The sequence below is a fragment of the Gracilinanus agilis genome, chromosome 1 (genome assembly GCF_016433145.1).
Source record: "Gracilinanus agilis isolate LMUSP501 chromosome 1, AgileGrace, whole genome shotgun sequence".
NCBI classification, from domain to species: Eukaryota; Metazoa; Chordata; class Mammalia; order Didelphimorphia; family Didelphidae; genus Gracilinanus; species Gracilinanus agilis.
The window spans coordinates 766,808,307-766,825,903 of record NC_058130.1 but is presented as its reverse complement, the minus strand read 5'-3'; the positions used below and the strand labels follow the sequence as shown (position 1 = coordinate 766,825,903).

The 17,597-nt window shown below is 50.0% G+C and overlaps 1 protein-coding gene across 2 annotated transcripts in view; it reads left to right on the top strand.

The window, feature by feature from the left end:
• Positions 1-16,090, top strand: part of CIT (citron rho-interacting serine/threonine kinase) — a 161,247-nt gene extending 145,157 nt beyond the window's left edge. For both annotated transcript variants that reach the window (XM_044658832.1, XM_044658831.1), the window contains 20 exons: positions 503-643; positions 871-978; positions 2,518-2,680; positions 2,948-3,112; positions 3,782-3,919; positions 4,557-4,737; positions 4,951-5,042; positions 5,330-5,434; positions 5,614-5,783; positions 6,749-6,829; positions 6,975-7,110; positions 7,825-7,964; positions 8,994-9,086; positions 10,377-10,485; positions 10,618-10,746; positions 11,551-11,631; positions 12,136-12,214; positions 12,387-12,566; positions 15,200-15,503; positions 16,067-16,090. In XM_044658832.1, coding sequence (XP_044514767.1) covers positions 503-643; positions 871-978; positions 2,518-2,680; positions 2,948-3,112; positions 3,782-3,919; positions 4,557-4,737; positions 4,951-5,042; positions 5,330-5,434; positions 5,614-5,783; positions 6,749-6,829; positions 6,975-7,110; positions 7,825-7,964; positions 8,994-9,086; positions 10,377-10,485; positions 10,618-10,746; positions 11,551-11,631; positions 12,136-12,214; positions 12,387-12,566; positions 15,200-15,503; positions 16,067-16,090 — 2,619 coding nt within the window. The remainder of the gene's footprint in view (positions 1-502; positions 644-870; positions 979-2,517; positions 2,681-2,947; positions 3,113-3,781; positions 3,920-4,556; positions 4,738-4,950; positions 5,043-5,329; positions 5,435-5,613; positions 5,784-6,748; positions 6,830-6,974; positions 7,111-7,824; positions 7,965-8,993; positions 9,087-10,376; positions 10,486-10,617; positions 10,747-11,550; positions 11,632-12,135; positions 12,215-12,386; positions 12,567-15,199; positions 15,504-16,066) is intronic.
• Positions 16,091-17,597: the final 1,507 nt, after the last annotated feature.

Below are 17,597 nucleotides of genomic sequence, written 5' to 3'. Positions count from 1 at the left end.
TTTCTGACCCATTCTAGCATGTGAGCCCAGGCAAGCTGGATAATCTCTCATTCAGAGGCAATGATAACACATAAATAATTAGAAACATGTAAGAAATATGTAGAGTGGAAGGAAGAGAATTAGAAAGAGAAAGAGATTGGCTGTTAGGAAGACACAGGGCATGCTTTCCTGCAGCAGTGGGGTTTGAGCTGAGGCTTGAAGAAAGCCAGGGAAATGAAGAGGTGGAGTGAAGGGGCTCTGCCGCATCTCAGGAAAATTTGAGTAAGATTCAGAATAGGTGTTGATGCACATTGGTAGAGAGTTCTCTTACTAAGAGTTCTGTGAATCACAAGGCCAGAGTAGAAAAAGTTCTCTCCTAAGATTGGTTTAAAGTGAGGGTTGGGGCGGGGGGGGGGGGGGAGGTAAGATGGCATTCAAAATAAATGTGAAGGAAAAGAAGTATGAGGATACCCAAGTCCTTTGTATATTCTCTTAAGTTTCATTATGGTGTTCTTGTCACCAGCAAGCAAAGCTGCAGCAACAAATGGACTTGCAAAAGAATCACATTTTCCGCCTGACTCAAGGACTCCAAGAGGCTCTTGATCGAGCTGATCTGCTGAAAACAGAAAGGAGTGATCTGGAATATCAGCTTGAAAACATTCAGGTATGAGTGGGTCAGGAGGCTGTTTAAAAGCAGCCTGAGCTGAAATATATTCTCTGCTGCTATTATGCTTCCAAATGACCAATATATATTGATGTAGAGAACATCTTAAATGCCAAATGGTCCTTTGTTCATGTCTCTTTGTCGTAATTTTAGGTTATTGTCAAAGGAATCTGAGTGGGTCTGCTTTTCTCCTTCTAAGGCTAATTTCCTTTTCCCCTGACTTTTAGGTCCTGTATTCTCATGAAAAAGTGAAAATGGAAGGCACCATTTCCCAGCAGACAAAGCTCATTGATTTTCTACAGGCCAAGATGGACCAGCCTGCTAAGAAGAAAAAGGTGGGTCAAAGAGTTCAAAAAATAAGAATCCACAGTCAGAGATTCCTGGGACACAGTTATGCACAGGCACATAAAAAAAAAAGAGAAACCATTTCTCTTTCAATTAAAAAATACACATAAAGTCAGTTAACATTGTCATCATTTGGGATCTGTTAGCCAAGCCTTATGCTAAACTGTTTTGCTTCCATGACCTTTAGTATTCTAGTGCCCTCCCCAACTGTTAGTCGCTCCTATAGAGGAGTTGTTCTTAGATCAGCTAGAGAAAAGTGAAGGGATCAAGTCATAGGAGTTTAGAAGGAGAAGACAACCCAAGGACTTTATAATTCAATCCCTTCTTTTGACAGATGAAGACACTGAGGTCCAGAAAGGAAGAGTGACTTATTCAAGATGGGGCTAGAAATTCAGGCCTCCCACCCTTTCTCCCACATTGCTGTATTTTTTACTTTGTGCTAATTAAAATATAAAAAAACTAATTAAAATGAATGAGTTACTTTATGGGCGTACATATCTGTGTTATGGGCAAAAACATTTTCAAAACCCTAATATACTATTTTCAAAATAATTTAGCTTTCATACTATAATTTCAGGCCCAGATTCATGACTAATGACAGTAGACTTTAGGCATCTAAGGACTATGAATGCTGGAAATATCTTTGAGGAATTGCAGCCGCCTTCAAGGATATTAGGACTTGGCCATGACATTTTGGCTCTGTGATTGTCATTGCTGGACTTGTACCAAAAAAAGTCTGGAACTAGTTGGAAAACCTGAATTCTCCAGGCATCCAAAACATTTCCCAAGGCTACCTTAGGAAGAGAGTTTCCCCAAGTAACCATTTAGCTGTAGCCAGCCTCCTACTGAGAGGTGGCTGCAGAGAAATAGTTTCCTGTAGATGATATGACTGCATGAGTCTGCTAGTGCTTCTAATTTAAACTGGCTTTAGCAAAGGACTGTTCCACGGCTAAGCTTGATATAGGTTCTTTTCGTGAATGGTTGGTTACGTTTTGGTTCATCAGTAGGATAGCTTTTTCTCCTTGTCACATTAATATTGTTTGTTCCTTTTGTGCATTTTTTTGTTTAAGTCCCTCGTCTTGGCATTATCATTAACATCATTAAAGTGTCTTGTCCCTATCCCCTCTCCCGAATGCTCAACTCTGTCTTATAATTTAGAATTATAAGAGACAAAAGAGAGATTGACTTCTGAACAATCTGTCCATGACTTCCTACTCTACTTGAATTTTTGAGGACAAAGACTGTCAGGAGATGACTCTACTACCTTGGAAATGTTAAATGAAGAGGTGGTGGCAAATTAAGCATCTTTAACCCTCTTGCTGAAAACTTCTACACCCCCATTTTTTACAGCTGGGAAGAGCTGACTGTGACTCATCCTAACATTTTCCCCCTTCAAATGCATTGTTATAAATACACTTACAGTGAGTATGCCCGCTGGCTTTTGTGGTTTGCACCCTGGCAGCTTTCCTTTAGCTAGTTTCAAGCACCAATTTCTAGGAGTTAGGAGTTATCTCTGTTTCCATTGCTAGGGCTTATTTAGTCGACGGAAAGAGGACCCTGCTTTACCCACACAGGTTCCTCTGCAGTACAATGAGCTGAAGGCAGCCCTGGAGAAGGAGAAGGCCCGCTGTGCAGAGCTGGAGGAGGCACTCCAGAAAACCCGCAGTGAGCTGCGATCGGCCCGGGAGGAAGGTAGGAGCTCGATGGGCCAAAAGGCACTGACTCCCTCCAGGCTCGGACAAAGGTAGAGGGTTGAGATCCACTTGCATTCTGCACATGGGTCCTGTCCGCTTCATTTAGGCCACGCCTCGAGTGGCCGCCTTTTTCACCTGCTTAAAAGACAGTCCCAGGGCAGCCTGCTTTCTGTAGACCAGACGCGAGGGCAAACCAGCAGATTGGCGGCTGTGCTTCTGCCCCTTTCTCGGGGCCTTACTAGGCTTTTTCTTGATCTGTCTCCAGCTGCCCATCGTAAAGCAGCAGATCACCCCCACCCGTCCACACCAGCCACGGCGCGGCAGCAAATTGTCATGTCTGCGATAGTGAGGTCGCCAGAACACCAGCCCAACCCAATCAGTTTGCTAGCTCCACCGTCCAGTCGGAGAAAAGAGTCCTCCACTCCAGAAGGTAAGCGGATGTGGCAGCTTGCAGCATAAGATTTTGTTTGGTCTCAAAAGTCGGCTTTATTCACCTAAAATAAATGGGACTAATATATGTTCATTTGAAACGGGAGGACCTGGGATTTCATGGGTGTTGGCCTGGGCCCTTCCATCACTGCCATCCACCCTTGGCACCTCCGTCCTTCCTGCTGTGAGCCAACCTGTCTTATAAGCCTTCCCAAACTGAGACTCCTCTCTGGGCAGTAGAGATGTGGTACACCATCAGGCCGGGGCTCAAGGTCTCTGTCTTGTTCTAATGGCTCATCCCCTGAGAATCAGGGTTACCTCCTGGCCCTGGTGAGAAGAACCTGAATTACAGAGACAGGTTACTAGAAATGAGCACCCATTGAAGTGCCCATCAACCAAGGACTGAGTGGCCAAAAGGCCAGAGAAGGCTGCTGCACAGCAATATAGAAATACTATTTACTTAGGTATTAAAGACTTGTGATCTGCATGGTTGAGTGAAATTAGGGATCCTTGAACTATTATAAACCTCGTGCGAGTGAAGCTTAAGATATTTCTGAATAGTAACTTAAAAGTTAATGACTAAATGAATTGTAATTTTAAATATAGATGTGTATATAGCATTAAGCAACCTCTTCTGTCATGATCTGAGCTTTCCTTCTCTCCTTCCCAGAGTTCAATCGGCGTCTAAAAGAGCGAATGCACCACAATATCCCACACCGATTCAATGTGGGACTAAACATGAGAGCAACGAAGTGTGCGGTGTGTCTGGATACTGTGCACTTTGGACGTCAGGCATCCAAATGTCTTGGTAAGAACAAGTCTTGTAAGTGGGTGGTAGCTATCTGTGTTTTCTGCTCACTGCATCGATTTTAAAACATTTTTTTAAATGTTTTCATTCATTTTATTTTTTAATTAACAGAAGTATATTTTCTCTCCCTCTGGCCCAGTCTCTCTTTTTCAGGGGCTCTAGAGAAGTTCCTCATGATAACAGGAGTTGTTGAACAAAGACATTATTCTCCCTTTGTGTTAGAGAAATAGGTTTCTATATTTTAGCACATGGCTGCCACTTGTTGTGCAGATGTCTTGGCAGGAACCATGGGATTTCATGTATTTCTGTCAGAGGAGGCTTGTCTTCAGGAGATGTGTTGGTTCTGACTGAAACTGGGACGCCAAGCCAGCATCTTTCTTTTAACATAACGTTTGCAGTTAGTCCGAGTGGCATTTTGTAACCTTGGTTCTAGAGGTGTGCCTTTCTATTTTCTCTCTTGGTGTAGGAGATTGGCACACAGGCACATTCAAGTATCCCTGGAGGAGGGGGCTTCAGATGAGAAAAACTTGCTGCTGGGAGCTGGTGGCCTAGAGAAGCCCAGGAGCCGACTGGTTAAGAGCTGAACAGGTCTGGTTTGACTAAGAGTGTTTTCAAGTGTTTTTCCTCTCTTCTGTAGAATGCCAAGTAATGTGCCACCCGAAGTGTTCAACGTGCCTGCCAGCTACCTGTGGTCTGCCCGCCGAGTATGCCACACACTTCACTGAAGCCTTCTGCCGGGACAAAATGAACTCCCCAGGACTGCAGCTCAAGGAGCCAAGCACCAATTTACGTCTGGAAGGATGGATGAAGGTGCCAAGGTAGGCTGCTGAGTGTGCTTCAGCTGGGCAGGTGCTGGCACAGGAGGCTGAGAGCTCCTCTAAGCTGACCTGGCCAGCCCTGTTGGCCCCACATTTGGCACATTTGGCAGCTGCCATTCTTAAGAACCTCAAGCAAGGTCTGGCTTTCTGGGATTCTTCCCCGGGCTAGAATTTTGTAGACTAAAACATCCTTTTAATTTTTATTTTTTTCAGAAATAATAAACGAGGACAACAGGGCTGGGATAGAAAGTACATTGTCTTGGAGGGATCAAAAGTGCTCATCTATGACAGTGAGGCCAGAGAAGGTAAACCCAGGCTACGAGGGGTTGGGCTCCCTGAGCAGGACCTTTTGCCTGGCCATAGTTTTCTGTTCCCCTTCCCATCAGGGTTGTCGGTGCCCTCCTCCCCTGTCCTGGGTCTCCCTTCAGACAGCCGACAGCTTCCCCAGGGAGGTGAGCACACAGCGCTCATCCCCCCTTGTCTCCTCTCCCCTCTGTCCATGCTCTCGCCTCTCTACATCCGGCCCTGCCTCTCCCTTGTTCTCTTTCCCTTTTTTTCCTTTTCTCTTTCTGCTCTTCCTCCTTACACCAAGCTGGACAGAGGCCAGTGGAAGAGTTTGAGCTGTGCCTTCCCGATGGGGACGTCTCCATTCACGGAGCTGTGGGAGCCTCTGAACTGGCAAATACAGCCAAGACAGGTGAGAGGGTGCATGGAGCCTGCTCCAAGGAGGGAGGGAGGGAGGGACGCTGGGAGGATGGGAGGAGGCAGCACCCGTCAGCAGAGAAGGGGGCGCCTGCTTGCCTCCCAGCTGTGATCCGAGGAGCCGCCCCATTCTGGGCGCCGCGGGGAGGACAGTAACGTCGGTCTGTCCCCCAGATGTGCCGTACATCATGAAGATGGAGTCTCACCCCCACACCACGTGCTGGCCCGGGAGAACGCTGTACTTGCTGGCCCCCAGCTTCCCCGAGAAGCAGCGCTGGGTCACCGCTTTAGAGGCAGTTGTGGCAGGTGGGAGAGTTTCTAGGGAAAAGGCAGAGGCCGACGCTGTGAGTATAAATAGCCCCCTGGCTTCTCCCTTTTGAAATGGGCTAAATGGGTAACTGAGCCGGCGGGGCGGCTTCCTTGTGGCGCCCACAAGGTTCCGGCTCTCCGGAGCCATGTTGGCGCCCTTTGGAGCCTCCCTGCCCTGGCGGCCTTTGGCTCCGGCCTCAGCTTCAGGAGACCCCCTGCTGCGATCATGGCAGTGCGGAGGAAAGCAGAGCTTTTCCGCATTCTCTGGCTCCGGGCGCCCTGCCCTGCTGAGGGCCCGAAGTGGAGCGGACTGCAGGGGACGGTTCTTGGGGCGGCCCTCCTGCTTGTCTAGACGCGCCTCTGTGGCCGTCTCGCTCGTACTTAGCTCATAGCGCCACCTGCTGGGCACCGCCGTGCAGGAGGAATCAGGGAAAGGCTCCGGGTCCAGCTTTGGGACTTGGTGAATGAGGGGAGCCCTGCATGCGCGTGTGTTTGTGCGTGTGTTTGTGCATATGCGTGTCTGCCAGCCACAGTGTCTGTGCCAGAGAGCTGGAAGTCCCTAAATGCCAGCATCTGGCGCTCGCCTTGCTTGTCTTCTCTGGGAGCTGCGCGTTGCTTGTTTTGGTGATGGTGTACGTGTGAGCTCTGTGCGGATCATAGAGTCTGTGTCAGGAGCTTGTCCATGCCCCAGGCAGGGCCTCAGACTGGCTGGCAGCCTCTGAGCTCGAGGTGTAGGCGAGGAGGCGCTCCGGAGCCCCCCCAGCTTCTGTGGGTCAGATGCAGCCCCTCCCCTCCTCTCCTCCCTCGTGGCGTGTCTGGCAGGGTGGTGGCTCAGGGCTCCTGGAGCGCCTTACTGTGAGCCGCGGCTCAGTGAGGATGCCCGGCTTCTGCTTGTGGAGCTCCTGTCCAGCTCTCTAGGCCCTGTAAGTGTTGTCTGACCGGTGGCGAGGCTGCTGCCTGCACAACTGGGCATTGTCTCTTTCTCTTTACATACTAAAAGAAGCTACTCGGGAACTCCCTGCTGAAGCTCGAAGGGGAGGATCGCCTGGACATCAACTGTACTCTGCCCTTCAGTGACCAGGTATCCGAGGTGGGGCTGGGATCACCGTGCAGAAACACGGAGATTCCTTTGTTTTTTGTCTCAGGGTTTTGGGGAGACTATGCAAGGTGAATAAAAGCAGTCTTTGACTCACCTGCGCTCTTTGGGACTTGTTCTGACTTTGCAGGTGGTGCTGGTTGGAACCGAGGAAGGCCTTTATGCCCTGAATGTCTTGAAGAATTCCCTGACCCACATCCCAGGTGTGGGTGCCGTCTTCCAAATTTACATCATCAAGGACCTGGAAAAGCTCCTCATGATAGCAGGTCTCATGCCAGAGAAATGGCACTTTCATTTCTTTCCTTGCCAGGGCTTAGTGGCACTTGGAATCAGGAAGACCTGATTTTAAATCCAGCCTCAGTTTCTTCATCTGGAAAATGGGGATAATAAGAGCTTCTCCCTCCACAGTTGTTCTGAGATCCAAATAAGATAACACATATAAAGCACCTTGAAGTGCTATATAAATACTGCTTATTATTATTATTATTTGTATCCTTTACCCCTCAGGGGAGTAGCCTGCTTATCACTCTCACCCTGAGCCTGGAGTAGGAGCTGCTCCTTCCCTCTCCTCTGCAGATGATTCCAGCTCTGGGCATAGTCTGGCAATCATTCTCCAGCCTAGACTGGCTTCTTTGAGGAAAAGGGGTGAAGAGACTCCTTTGGAAGAGAGTGCCCCAGGGCAGAGTTTCAGTGGGCCTCGCCACATCTGCCTTCCACGAGGGGCTCAGTGAGCTCTCTTGGCCTGGTCCTTCTTTTTCCACTGTGGAGGACGGTAGTTTCTTGCTGACCAACTATTGAGGAGCCCTGTGGGGTCTCATTGAAAAAAGGCCTGTGTTTTCAGTTAAGGCTGGCTGTTTCACCTCAGCCCACAAGTCACTTCTGACTAGCTTTTCTCGTGCGTAGAAAGTTAGTGCCTCGGAAAGCTCCGGTGCCTTGTGGGCCTCCACCCTGATGGAGAATTGTGCTTCTCTGCCCTTTAGGAGAAGAGAGGGCCTTGTGCCTTGTTGATGTGAAGAAAGTCAAGCAGTCCCTCGCACAGTCTCACCTCCCCGCCCAGCCGGACATCACACCCAGCGTCTTTGAAGCCGTCAAAGGCTGCCACCTGTTTGCCGCTGGCAAGGTAAGTGCCCCACCCCCCACCCCGCCGGCAGCCACAGCATCCCGGGCATCGCGAGCCCCAGGGACTATGCTTTATTTATCTGATTACACCAGCAATTAGACAGCATTCTGGAAATCCTGGGCAAATACATTTAATCACTGTCTTTTAAATAACTGAATCGAGGAGGACATAGTCCTTGACCTTCAGAAGCATCAAATATAAATAAGAAAGGCAAAATATGCAGACAGTCTCAACTGAGCTGAGATTGAATGAGTGCTTTCCTCACAACATCTCATAAAAGATGTCGAGTAGATAGTATTTTCCTGCCAACACCAAAGTTGTGAATTGTCTTGTCCGTTGTCATAAAGCTGATAAATACCCATTAGACAGTGCCATGTAAAGGCTGTGTAACTATTGATTTCTATTTGAGTGTCATGGCAAGAATTTGAACTTTTCAGGTCCAGAATTCTTTTGACTTAACCATTTTACCTCTCCTCATCATAATGCATGATCACATGCATGCCACATATTCAGTGCCTTACTGGACCTGTGACTTCATTGATATTGGGAACTCCCAGATAATGGAAACACAACCAGTTCACTATAATCCTAAGAATGAAGTGCTATTATTATCCCCATTTTACAGACGAGAAAATGGAGGCACGGACGTGTTAAGTGAGTTGTCTTCATGCCCAGGGCTTTATCCTCTGAGCCACCTTGCTCCCTTGCCATTATTCTGAATACTACAGATACAAAGAAAGGCAGAAACATTGTCTCTACCTTCATATTCTAGTAGTGGAGGCAACATACAACTGTGTACCTCCTAGATGTAGATGACTGGCTGTGCAGGTTCCCTGGGGGTTCATTTTGAGTCAGAGAGATAACTTCTGATCCTAAAGGTCTTAGAAAAAGATTTTCACTTTTGAACCAACCTTCACCAACCTCTTCCTTTTTCTGCTCATTACTATTTGCTTCAAACTCCTTTGCAGTGTTTTCCTGGGTGGTTAGTGAGTCTGGGGGCTCATGGGGCTTTTCTCCTTTGCCCTGCAGATTGAGAATGGACTCTGCATCTGTGCCGCCATGCCTAATAAAGTTGTCCTTCTCCGCTACAACGAAAACCTCAGCAAGTACTGCATCAGGAAAGTAAGTGTAATGCCCCTGGGATGGCCGAGTGCTTGCTCTCCATCTGGTCTGCCCTGCCAGTTTCTTTGGCCCCAGTTCTTTGGGGTTGGAAATTTGGCCCTCGGCACTACAGATGTGGCTTTCCATGGTGATTGTCTCACTTCCCTGAGTCAGAGTCACCTCCTCAAGATACCTCCAGGTAGGACAGGGATAGCCCATATGCTTAGCTTCTCTGTTGTTTACTGTCTCCTTTGCCTAAGCTGGAACAGAACTTTGATTTTAGGTGACTGCAGTCCTAGGAAAGAAGGAGGGCAATTTTCTCCCCCTCTCAAAACATAACAGACCTCAGTGGTGCCCCTGAAGACCTCAATTTCTTTTTATCTTTTCGTAATTGTTATTTTTAGCTATTCGAAAAAGATAATGGTGACTCCACTTTGAAATATTCCACCATAGAGAATGGAGACGATAACTAAAATGTGGACAAGACTTATTAGATGATGGCATCTGTTGTGTTATTAGAGAAAGCTCATATCCTTAAATAGTGAATGTCCCATTTCTTACAACTCTAATATTCATTAAAGCAGTTTAAATCATCCAGATTCATTCTCCTATTGTGGAGTAATGGAAACATTTGTAAGGATTACAGCATACAGATGGGGAATACGTTTGCACCCATGTGGAGCACTGCCATTAATTTAGCCTTTCCAAAGCCCCGGGGGCAGTGAGATTGCAAAGGGGATGGAGGCAAGACCATGAGAACCCCTGAATTTGAGCATGCTTCTGATTGCAACTGCTGCTACTTTTTCTTGAAGGACTGCTTGAGTGTTCCAAACATTGTAGGTGGGTGACCCGAGCTTGTGAATTCCAGTTGCTCAGAGCAGTCACATTTTCCATCTTGGCCACGGACATCAGCTCATGCTCAGGACCAAAAAGCAGTCAGGCGGGCCTGCAGTGAGCAGGGATCGTTAGGATGGAGGCATTCCCAGGCTTCTCCTTTTCTGTTTGGAGGAAAGCTTTGTCTCTGTGACCTTTTCCTTAGAGCTCATCCAGAAACACACATTTCTGTCTGGCTACAGACATTTTTGTTTTCCTAGTGTGGAGTCTTGGTGAGCAGCGGATACGGAAGAGTACACAGACGAATTTGAGAGGCGGGCATGCGAACGTGTTGCTAGGTTTGGGGAAGCTGTCAGATTGCTTTAAATGCTTACGGCTAAGATTGAGAAAAGGATAGAAAATGGAGTTTTCACGGTTGCTTACCCGTAACCTTCCATTAGTGTCTGAGTGTTTTGCTTTCCTTTCCTTCTTCTGCAGGAGATAGAAACCTCTGAGCCCTGTAGCTGTATACATTTCACTAACTACAGTATCATCATTGGGACAAACAAATTCTATGAAATTGAAATGAAGCAGTATACACTGGAGGGTAAGCCTGGCTTTCTCGTCTCAGTTCTGGATTTTCCCAACATTTTATAGACTGGAAGAACATTTCTCGGACTTGCATCAGACCTGGTGTTGTTGACCTAATGCTCTTATTGACTTTCTTCCCCCTTTACAGAATTTCTGGACAAGAATGATCATTCCTTGGCCCCTGCGGTATTTGCTTCTTCCTCCAATAGTTTCCCTGTTACTATCGTACAGGTGAACAGTGCAGGGCAGAGGGAAGAGTACCTGCTCTGTTTCCATGGTAAGTCATCTTTTAGAGATCTGCAGTTACCTCCCTGCATGTTCTGTAATTTCTTGAACCTCAGTATTTCTTTATTTCCTGATGGGAGGTTGAAAGTAGAGTTTTACAGCAAGGAATTCTAATTAGATTCTCCAAATGTGGCACCACTCTCTCCAGATTCTCATCTTCATGCCAGCTGCTAGTCACCTCCATCTTCCCATCTCTAATTTTTCGATTGCTGCTTAAAAACCACTTTTCTGACTTGTTTGAGACTTGGTCCCCAGAAAGTCTTTTGGTCTATGTGGTCTCCATTTCCCCAGCCCCTTGTCAGACCTGGCAGTAGGTCTGTGGCAGTGGAGTGGGGTGGGGGGGGGGGGGAAGAGAGAGATCAAGGGGGCAGCCTGAAACCAGTGGATGGCTAGGGGTCTCCATCTGGGTGGAGAAGGGGACAATCTCTTATAGGGTGGTTGTCTAGGATGAGATAAACTGTGTTGCCTCTATTGGTCAAGTTGGGGTTACTTGGGTCCAGTTCATTGGATGACCCCGAGGGGGCTGGCAATGGAGGGCTTGGGGCTTTTGGTTTCCAGGCTTGTATAGTTTTTAGTATGGTACGGACAGTATAAGTCCAGAACCTCAGTCCGTTATGGATTTGTCACGTCACAGCACGAGAAGTAACAGTGCCCTATGAAGTGGAACTACTTGCTTTGTGCTGAAGTTCTAGCAGGGGCAGGGAAGGGAGTGCTGTTGGTCTCAGTAGGGATTGTCCCAGGATCTATCACCCTCAGCCACACTTACCTATAAATAACCCCATATTGTTGACCGCAGAATTTGGTGTGTTTGTGGACTCTTATGGAAGACGAAGCCGCACCGATGATCTGAGATGGAGCCGCTTGCCTTTGGCCTTCGGTAGGTGGGATGTGATGGTGGCAGGAACTGGGAATGGGTTCTGGCAGGAACGTCTTCTGGCTCAGCCTCTGTGTTTGTGGGGCCCATGGAGTAATAAGTCTTGTTAGTCATAGAGGAGTAGCATGACAATGGCAGCTGTTTACTGAGTCACCAGTAACTACTCAACACCAGATCCAAGGCGGGAGCTGAATCTTGATTCTAGTGTGGATACTGGATGGAGCTCTTGTGCCAGAAGAAAAGGCATGAAATATGGATTCTTCACTCTATGTATTTTTAGTCAGTTCTTTTAAATGTCCAGAAATCATCAAGTCTAGTCCGGAAGTAAAACCTAAGAGGGAAAGTAGATCAAGCCACCTTCCTCTTTGCTTTCCATCCCTGTTCTTCCTGACGATCCTTGTATGGGAATCAGAGAATAACGTGACTATTAGAACAGCCAAGTTTAATGGGAATCTGTACTAATATAGCTTCTTTGTCCTGTGCCCCTCCTCCATGATGATGACCCAGCCTACAGAGAGCCCTATCTGTTTGTGACGCACTTCAACTCTCTTGAAGTGATTGAGATTCAGGCACGTTCTTCTTTGGGGTAAGTGTCCTCCTGTGCTCTGTAGGAAGCCAATCTCTACCAGGCATAGTGTGTTTTGTACATGGATGTATGCCTGCACACACACACACACACACACACACACACACACACACACACCATTTGAAGTAATATAAAAATGCAATATAGTAACTAGAAACCATTCATTCCTCAGAACGCCTGCACGTGCTCATTTGGAAATTCCAAATCCTCGTTATTTGGGACCAGCGATTTCATCAGGAGCAATTTACTTGGCATCTTCCTACCAGGACAAATTAAGAGTCATCTGCTGCAAAGGAAACCTGGTTAAGGAGTCTAGTGGTGAGCACCCCAGAGGGTCTTCCACCTCCCGCAGGTATGGTGTTCTTGGACTGACAGCTGGCTGGTTGTGTTTCTTGTATATGTTGGGCTCCTCTTAAAAATGCTTAACACAGCTCTAGGATTTTTGAAATTTGGGTGGGTTTGTTTCTCTCTGAAGCAGCAAGAAATCTTATTGCTCTACATATAGAATTTAAGTCCAAACTTTAAGGTTTACCCAGCTACTTACCCCAGCCAACTGTTCATAACTTAGTAGAAAGCTAGATGGTGCAGGAACTGATGCAGAGCAAAATAAGCAGAACTAGGAGAACACCGTGCACGATACCGACCATATTGTATGATGATTCTCTGTGAAAACGTGGCTACTCTCAGCAATGCAATGATCTGGGAGAAACTTGAAAGACACATGACAGGGAATGCTCTCTACCTCCAGAGGAAGAACCATTAGGAAATAGTTAGATAAAGATTAATGTTTAGTTTCAAGAATACTGGGGCTGTCTATACCTCTTAGCCAGGGAGCTAAAGGAGCATTTACCTCAAACACAGAACTTGCATCAAAACGAGATCTAGATGTCCTGGAAGGGAAAACAGTATTCGGACTAACTGGAGACAGTAGATGAAACTTGTCCAGTGAAAATGCCTCATAAAGCAGGAAGGAAGGAAGTTGACTTAAGGAATGGCCTTCCAAGATGTCAGTTTATATAAATGGCTGAGAAGGAAACACTTGCCATTCTAGCCCGAGTGCTTGTCTTTAATCTTTTATCTCCATTAGTAGCCAATAAATTGTTCTCTGTAACTTCCTATTTCTCTCAGCAAGGCCTGACATTTAGCACTGTGCAGTGACCTTGCCAGGAATCACATAAGGCATTCGGTATGAGCACTCTCAGGGAGGTCAGTAGCACATGGTTGTGGAGACAACTGAGAACGGACCCTCAGGGGCGGGAGCAAAGGCACCCCACTTAGCAACAGGAAAGTCATTCTGTTACAGTATTGATAAAAAGAAACATTCAGAATCAAAATTCAACTTTCATTCTGTTGTCTGGCTCCTGCATCTAGAAGAACATGTGGGGCTCCTTCCCCAGACTCTGGGCATATTGCACCGAAGCAACACTAGAGTGCCTGGAGGTCCTGATGGACAGTTTCTACCTTTATAGCAAACTCTTAAGGTTCCGACCCACATCAACCTAAGACTACCAGGTGTGTTAGCAGCTTATTCTTGAGTTGGATTTGGGCAGGTTGTGGACTCTCACTCCTTCCCAGGACAGCAGGGTGCATTGGGGATGGGTGAGGAGAGGCACCAAAGCCTGAAGCCCAAAGTGAGGCCAGTGAGGTGTTCCTGTAGGTGGAAGAACCTGTAGACTCTTCTCCCCTAGGTTTTATGTGGAGTGCACTCTCACTGGCCCAAGCTATACTTCTGTCTAGTTCTGACTCTTAGTCAGTTGAGCTGGAGTCAAGTCTGGTGTCTTGTGAATTCAGCTCTTGCTTCACAGGCGGGTCTTCATGGCCTCAGGGAGTGGAAATTTAGTCATTCTGCTCTAAGGTTGGAAGGGTAGGATGGATATTGCTTACCAAGTTCTAGTCTGCCAGGCATGACTTGCAAAAGATTCTTTTTGGGGCGACAGGTAGGTGGCTCAGTGGATGGAGAGCCAGGCCTAGAGACAGGAGGTCCTAGGTTCAAATCTGGCCTCAGACCCTTCCTAGCTTTGTGACCCTGGGCAAGTCACTTGACCCCCATTGCCTACCCTGTATATTGCTCTTTTGCCTTAGAATCTATCTATAGTAAAGATTCTCTTTTTTCTTTTAAATTAAAAAAAGCTATTGATACCTTCTGTTTTTATCTGTCCCACCTTTCCCCATGTGGTCTCCTTACTAGAGAGCAATCCTTTGTATAACAGAGAATTTAAAAAGTTGAAGAAGAAAAACCTGTTCAGAGAGACTCACCGCACGTCAGCTGAGTGTGACAGGGCTCGCTGGGCCCCAGCCCATGTTCCGTCTGCCTAGAGCAGAGGGGCCACTGCGAGGACAGCCTCATTTCCCCGCACTGTCGCCGCCCTTGTCTCCCGGCTGGCCTCGCTGGGCTCCCAGCAGAGAGCACTTTTCTGGTTTTGCTCACTTCCCTCTCGTCCAGGGCTTCTCTGCTTTCACCTCGTGCGTCCCTCGCTTACCTTTCAGTGTGACTCTTCCAGGCAGGGCCGCCAGCCTGCGCGGTCATTCTCAGCCAAGGCGCATTTCGTGTTTTCTGTTATTTCTACCAGAAAACCTCCTTTCCATTCAGTTAGAGTTCAATTCAATAAGAATAGGTTAGTCCGTAGGAAGTGAGTTTAAAGGGCTTTTTTCGTCCTCTTTGGGCTCTGTGTCTGCCACCAGCCGTGAATCCCTTTCTTCCCCCGGCCCAGCTGGCTCTTCCCGGCCGTCCCAGCAGGGTCGTCTGTGGCTGCCCTTTTACGCCTCAGCCATGCGGCCTCTTCTTTGGCCGGGCTGAGGGCTGTGGGTCGTCCCGGGCTGCGTCTCTCTTGTTACGGGGCTCGGCCGTAGCTCGTTTGTTGGCCGTCCGTTAGGGCCGGTCTCCCGAGGGATCCCCTTCCGTGCCCCTCGGGGAGGTGTGCGGGCGGGGTGGCGCCGGAGCCTCCTCACTAGGGGCTCCGCCTGTGCTTTGTTTTGGCATGTCAGCAGTCCCAACAAGAGAGGCCCCCCCACCTACAACGAGCACATCACCAAACGCGTGGCCTCCAGCCCGGCCCCCCCGGAGGGCCCCAGCCACCCCAGGGAGCCCAGCACCCCCCACCGCTACCGGGAGGGCAGAACGGAGCTGCGCAGGGACAAGTCGCCCGGGCGGCCCCTCGAGAGGGAGAAGTCGCCGGGCCGCATGCTGAGCACCCGCAGGGAGAGGTCTCCCGGGAGGCTGTTCGACGAGAGCAGCAGAGGCCGCCTGCCCGTCGGGGCCGTGAGGACGCCGCTGTCACAAGTCAACAAGGTCAGTCGGGGAGCCCCCAGCAGCGGCCTCGGGGGGGTCACTGCAGTCTTCTCCCCCGCGATGGCCTTTGTGCACATTCAGAGTATGCCGAGGGATGGGGGCGTAGCCTGGCTTTGCAGGACTCGCTCTTCCCTGCTCCTGGTTCATGGTGGATTTGGGATTTAGAACGCACTCCAGGGGTCCCGTGTCCTCCCTGCCTCCCGGGCCTCGGATTTCTTCTCCTTCATTGAACGGGTCCACGAAGGACCTGAGGCTGTGAGAAGGGGGAGCGGCTTGTGCTCGAGGCGGCCTTCACGGGGGTGGGGGGGGTCGTCTCCTCTCCTGGGGCCTCCTACGGAGGGCAGGGACAGGTAAGGAGGAGGAGACCCCCCGCAGGCCGGCTTTCTGAGAGGCTTAAAAGGAGAAGAAAGCACAAGTCGGGCTGCAGACGGGGAGGAATAGTGTGCCGGGCATTTGGGAGCTGGTGCTGTCACACCCCCACGTGTGGGCTTGGCTGCAGGCCTGGCCCGAGGTGGCCTTCCCCAAAGGCACGGCCTGAAGCCGCCCCCATTCTCTGTTCCCAGGTCTGGGACCAGTCCTCCGTGTGACGTCCGCCCGAAACACAGGCGGCACCGCCTCCTCGTCTTGGCCTGCAGGACAAGCTCTGGCGGGCTCTGGGGGTGCTGCGGCCCCCACGGGAGCCCGCGGGCCTCCTCGGTGAAGACAGCGGGGGAGGCGGAGGGGCGCCGGCCGGCCCGCGGCCTCTCCCCCCGACGGCCCCCGCACCCCGCTGCTCTTTAAGCTGCCGAGGACGGGGGCGCCGCGGGCCCTGCTGGGCAGGACTGAACCCTCCATTCACCCCGCGAATGGGACTGAGGCGGCGTGAGCGAGGCCCCCTTCCCGGGGAAGCTGCCTCCAGCCCAGCTGCAGCTCTGGCTCCTGACCACCACCATGTCGAACTGCCAGCCCCTCCCCATCGGCCTCCTCGCCTCCCCTCTGCCCAGCTCCTGGGGCTCCGGCTCCAGGGTTCTGCCGGCCCGCCCTGCATGCAGTAGCGCTCTGAGGCCAGCCTCCCCGGCGGCCGGGAGCCTCCGTCCAGGCCCCCCGCATGCTGCTGCTCTCTTTCGGTTGCTCCGCTCATCGTGTCATCCTCCCCACGCAAGCCAGCGACTCCGGACCCTCGGGACTGGCCGGGCGCCTGGCCGGACGGCCGTCTGTAGCGCTGGGAATGCTACAAGCCTTATTCTTCCGAGGAGAGAAGGATTTCAGCGAATCACCGCCTAGAACACTTGAATGTGACCCCCGTGTGCCCTCCTGTGTGTCCCCCTCCGTGGCCCGGCTCACGGCCCCCCTGCGCGCCTCGGCTAGACACGGTCGGAGCCTCGGCCCGGCGGACGCTTCGTGTTGGGGTGCTGCGGGGCTGCCCGCTTCTCCCCATCCGCTCATCGGAGCTGAGTCCCCGGCCTCGGAGCATCTCGAGAAGCGGGTTTGTGCCGCGGGAGCGCCCGTCAGCCTCCCTCCCCGCTTCCCCTCCGTCCCCTCCCCGACGGCTGCCTCTGCTCACGGCGCGGCCCGGGAGCCGCCATCGAGGCCGCTGGGGCTCTGGGGATTGGCTCCAGCCACAGGGAGAGCCAAAAGAGCTCTTCTGCAGGCGTCCGGCCTGCCCCGGGCCCGAGTCCTCTGTTCCTCCTCCTCCGTCTCCTCTCTAGGGCCCGTTGGGTTCAGATTTCTGGGAAACTCATCCTCATTTGGACCTCAGGCAAATGTCGTGACTGCTGTGGTTTTTGTGTTGTCGGAAGTCGGGGTTTTGTCGCTTGTTTTGTTCGGGGTGGTTTTATTTTTGTTCGTTTGTTTTTTGGTTATCCTTTAACTCCCCACTAAGAGCAGAAGATTGAAAATTTGCTGACGTTTTTGCCTCTTGGTCCACAAGTATTTTGAAAGGTCATTACAATTGGTCTTTCAGTCTTTGCATTTCATTTAGATCTCCATGAGAAATGGGCTTCCCAAGTCCTACAAAGTGTATATCTTGTGTCTCATTTGTGAAATGCTTCCTCCTACAGGAATAGCTCAAAAAAGACTGTACATATTTACAAGAAACTTTATATTCGTAAAAAA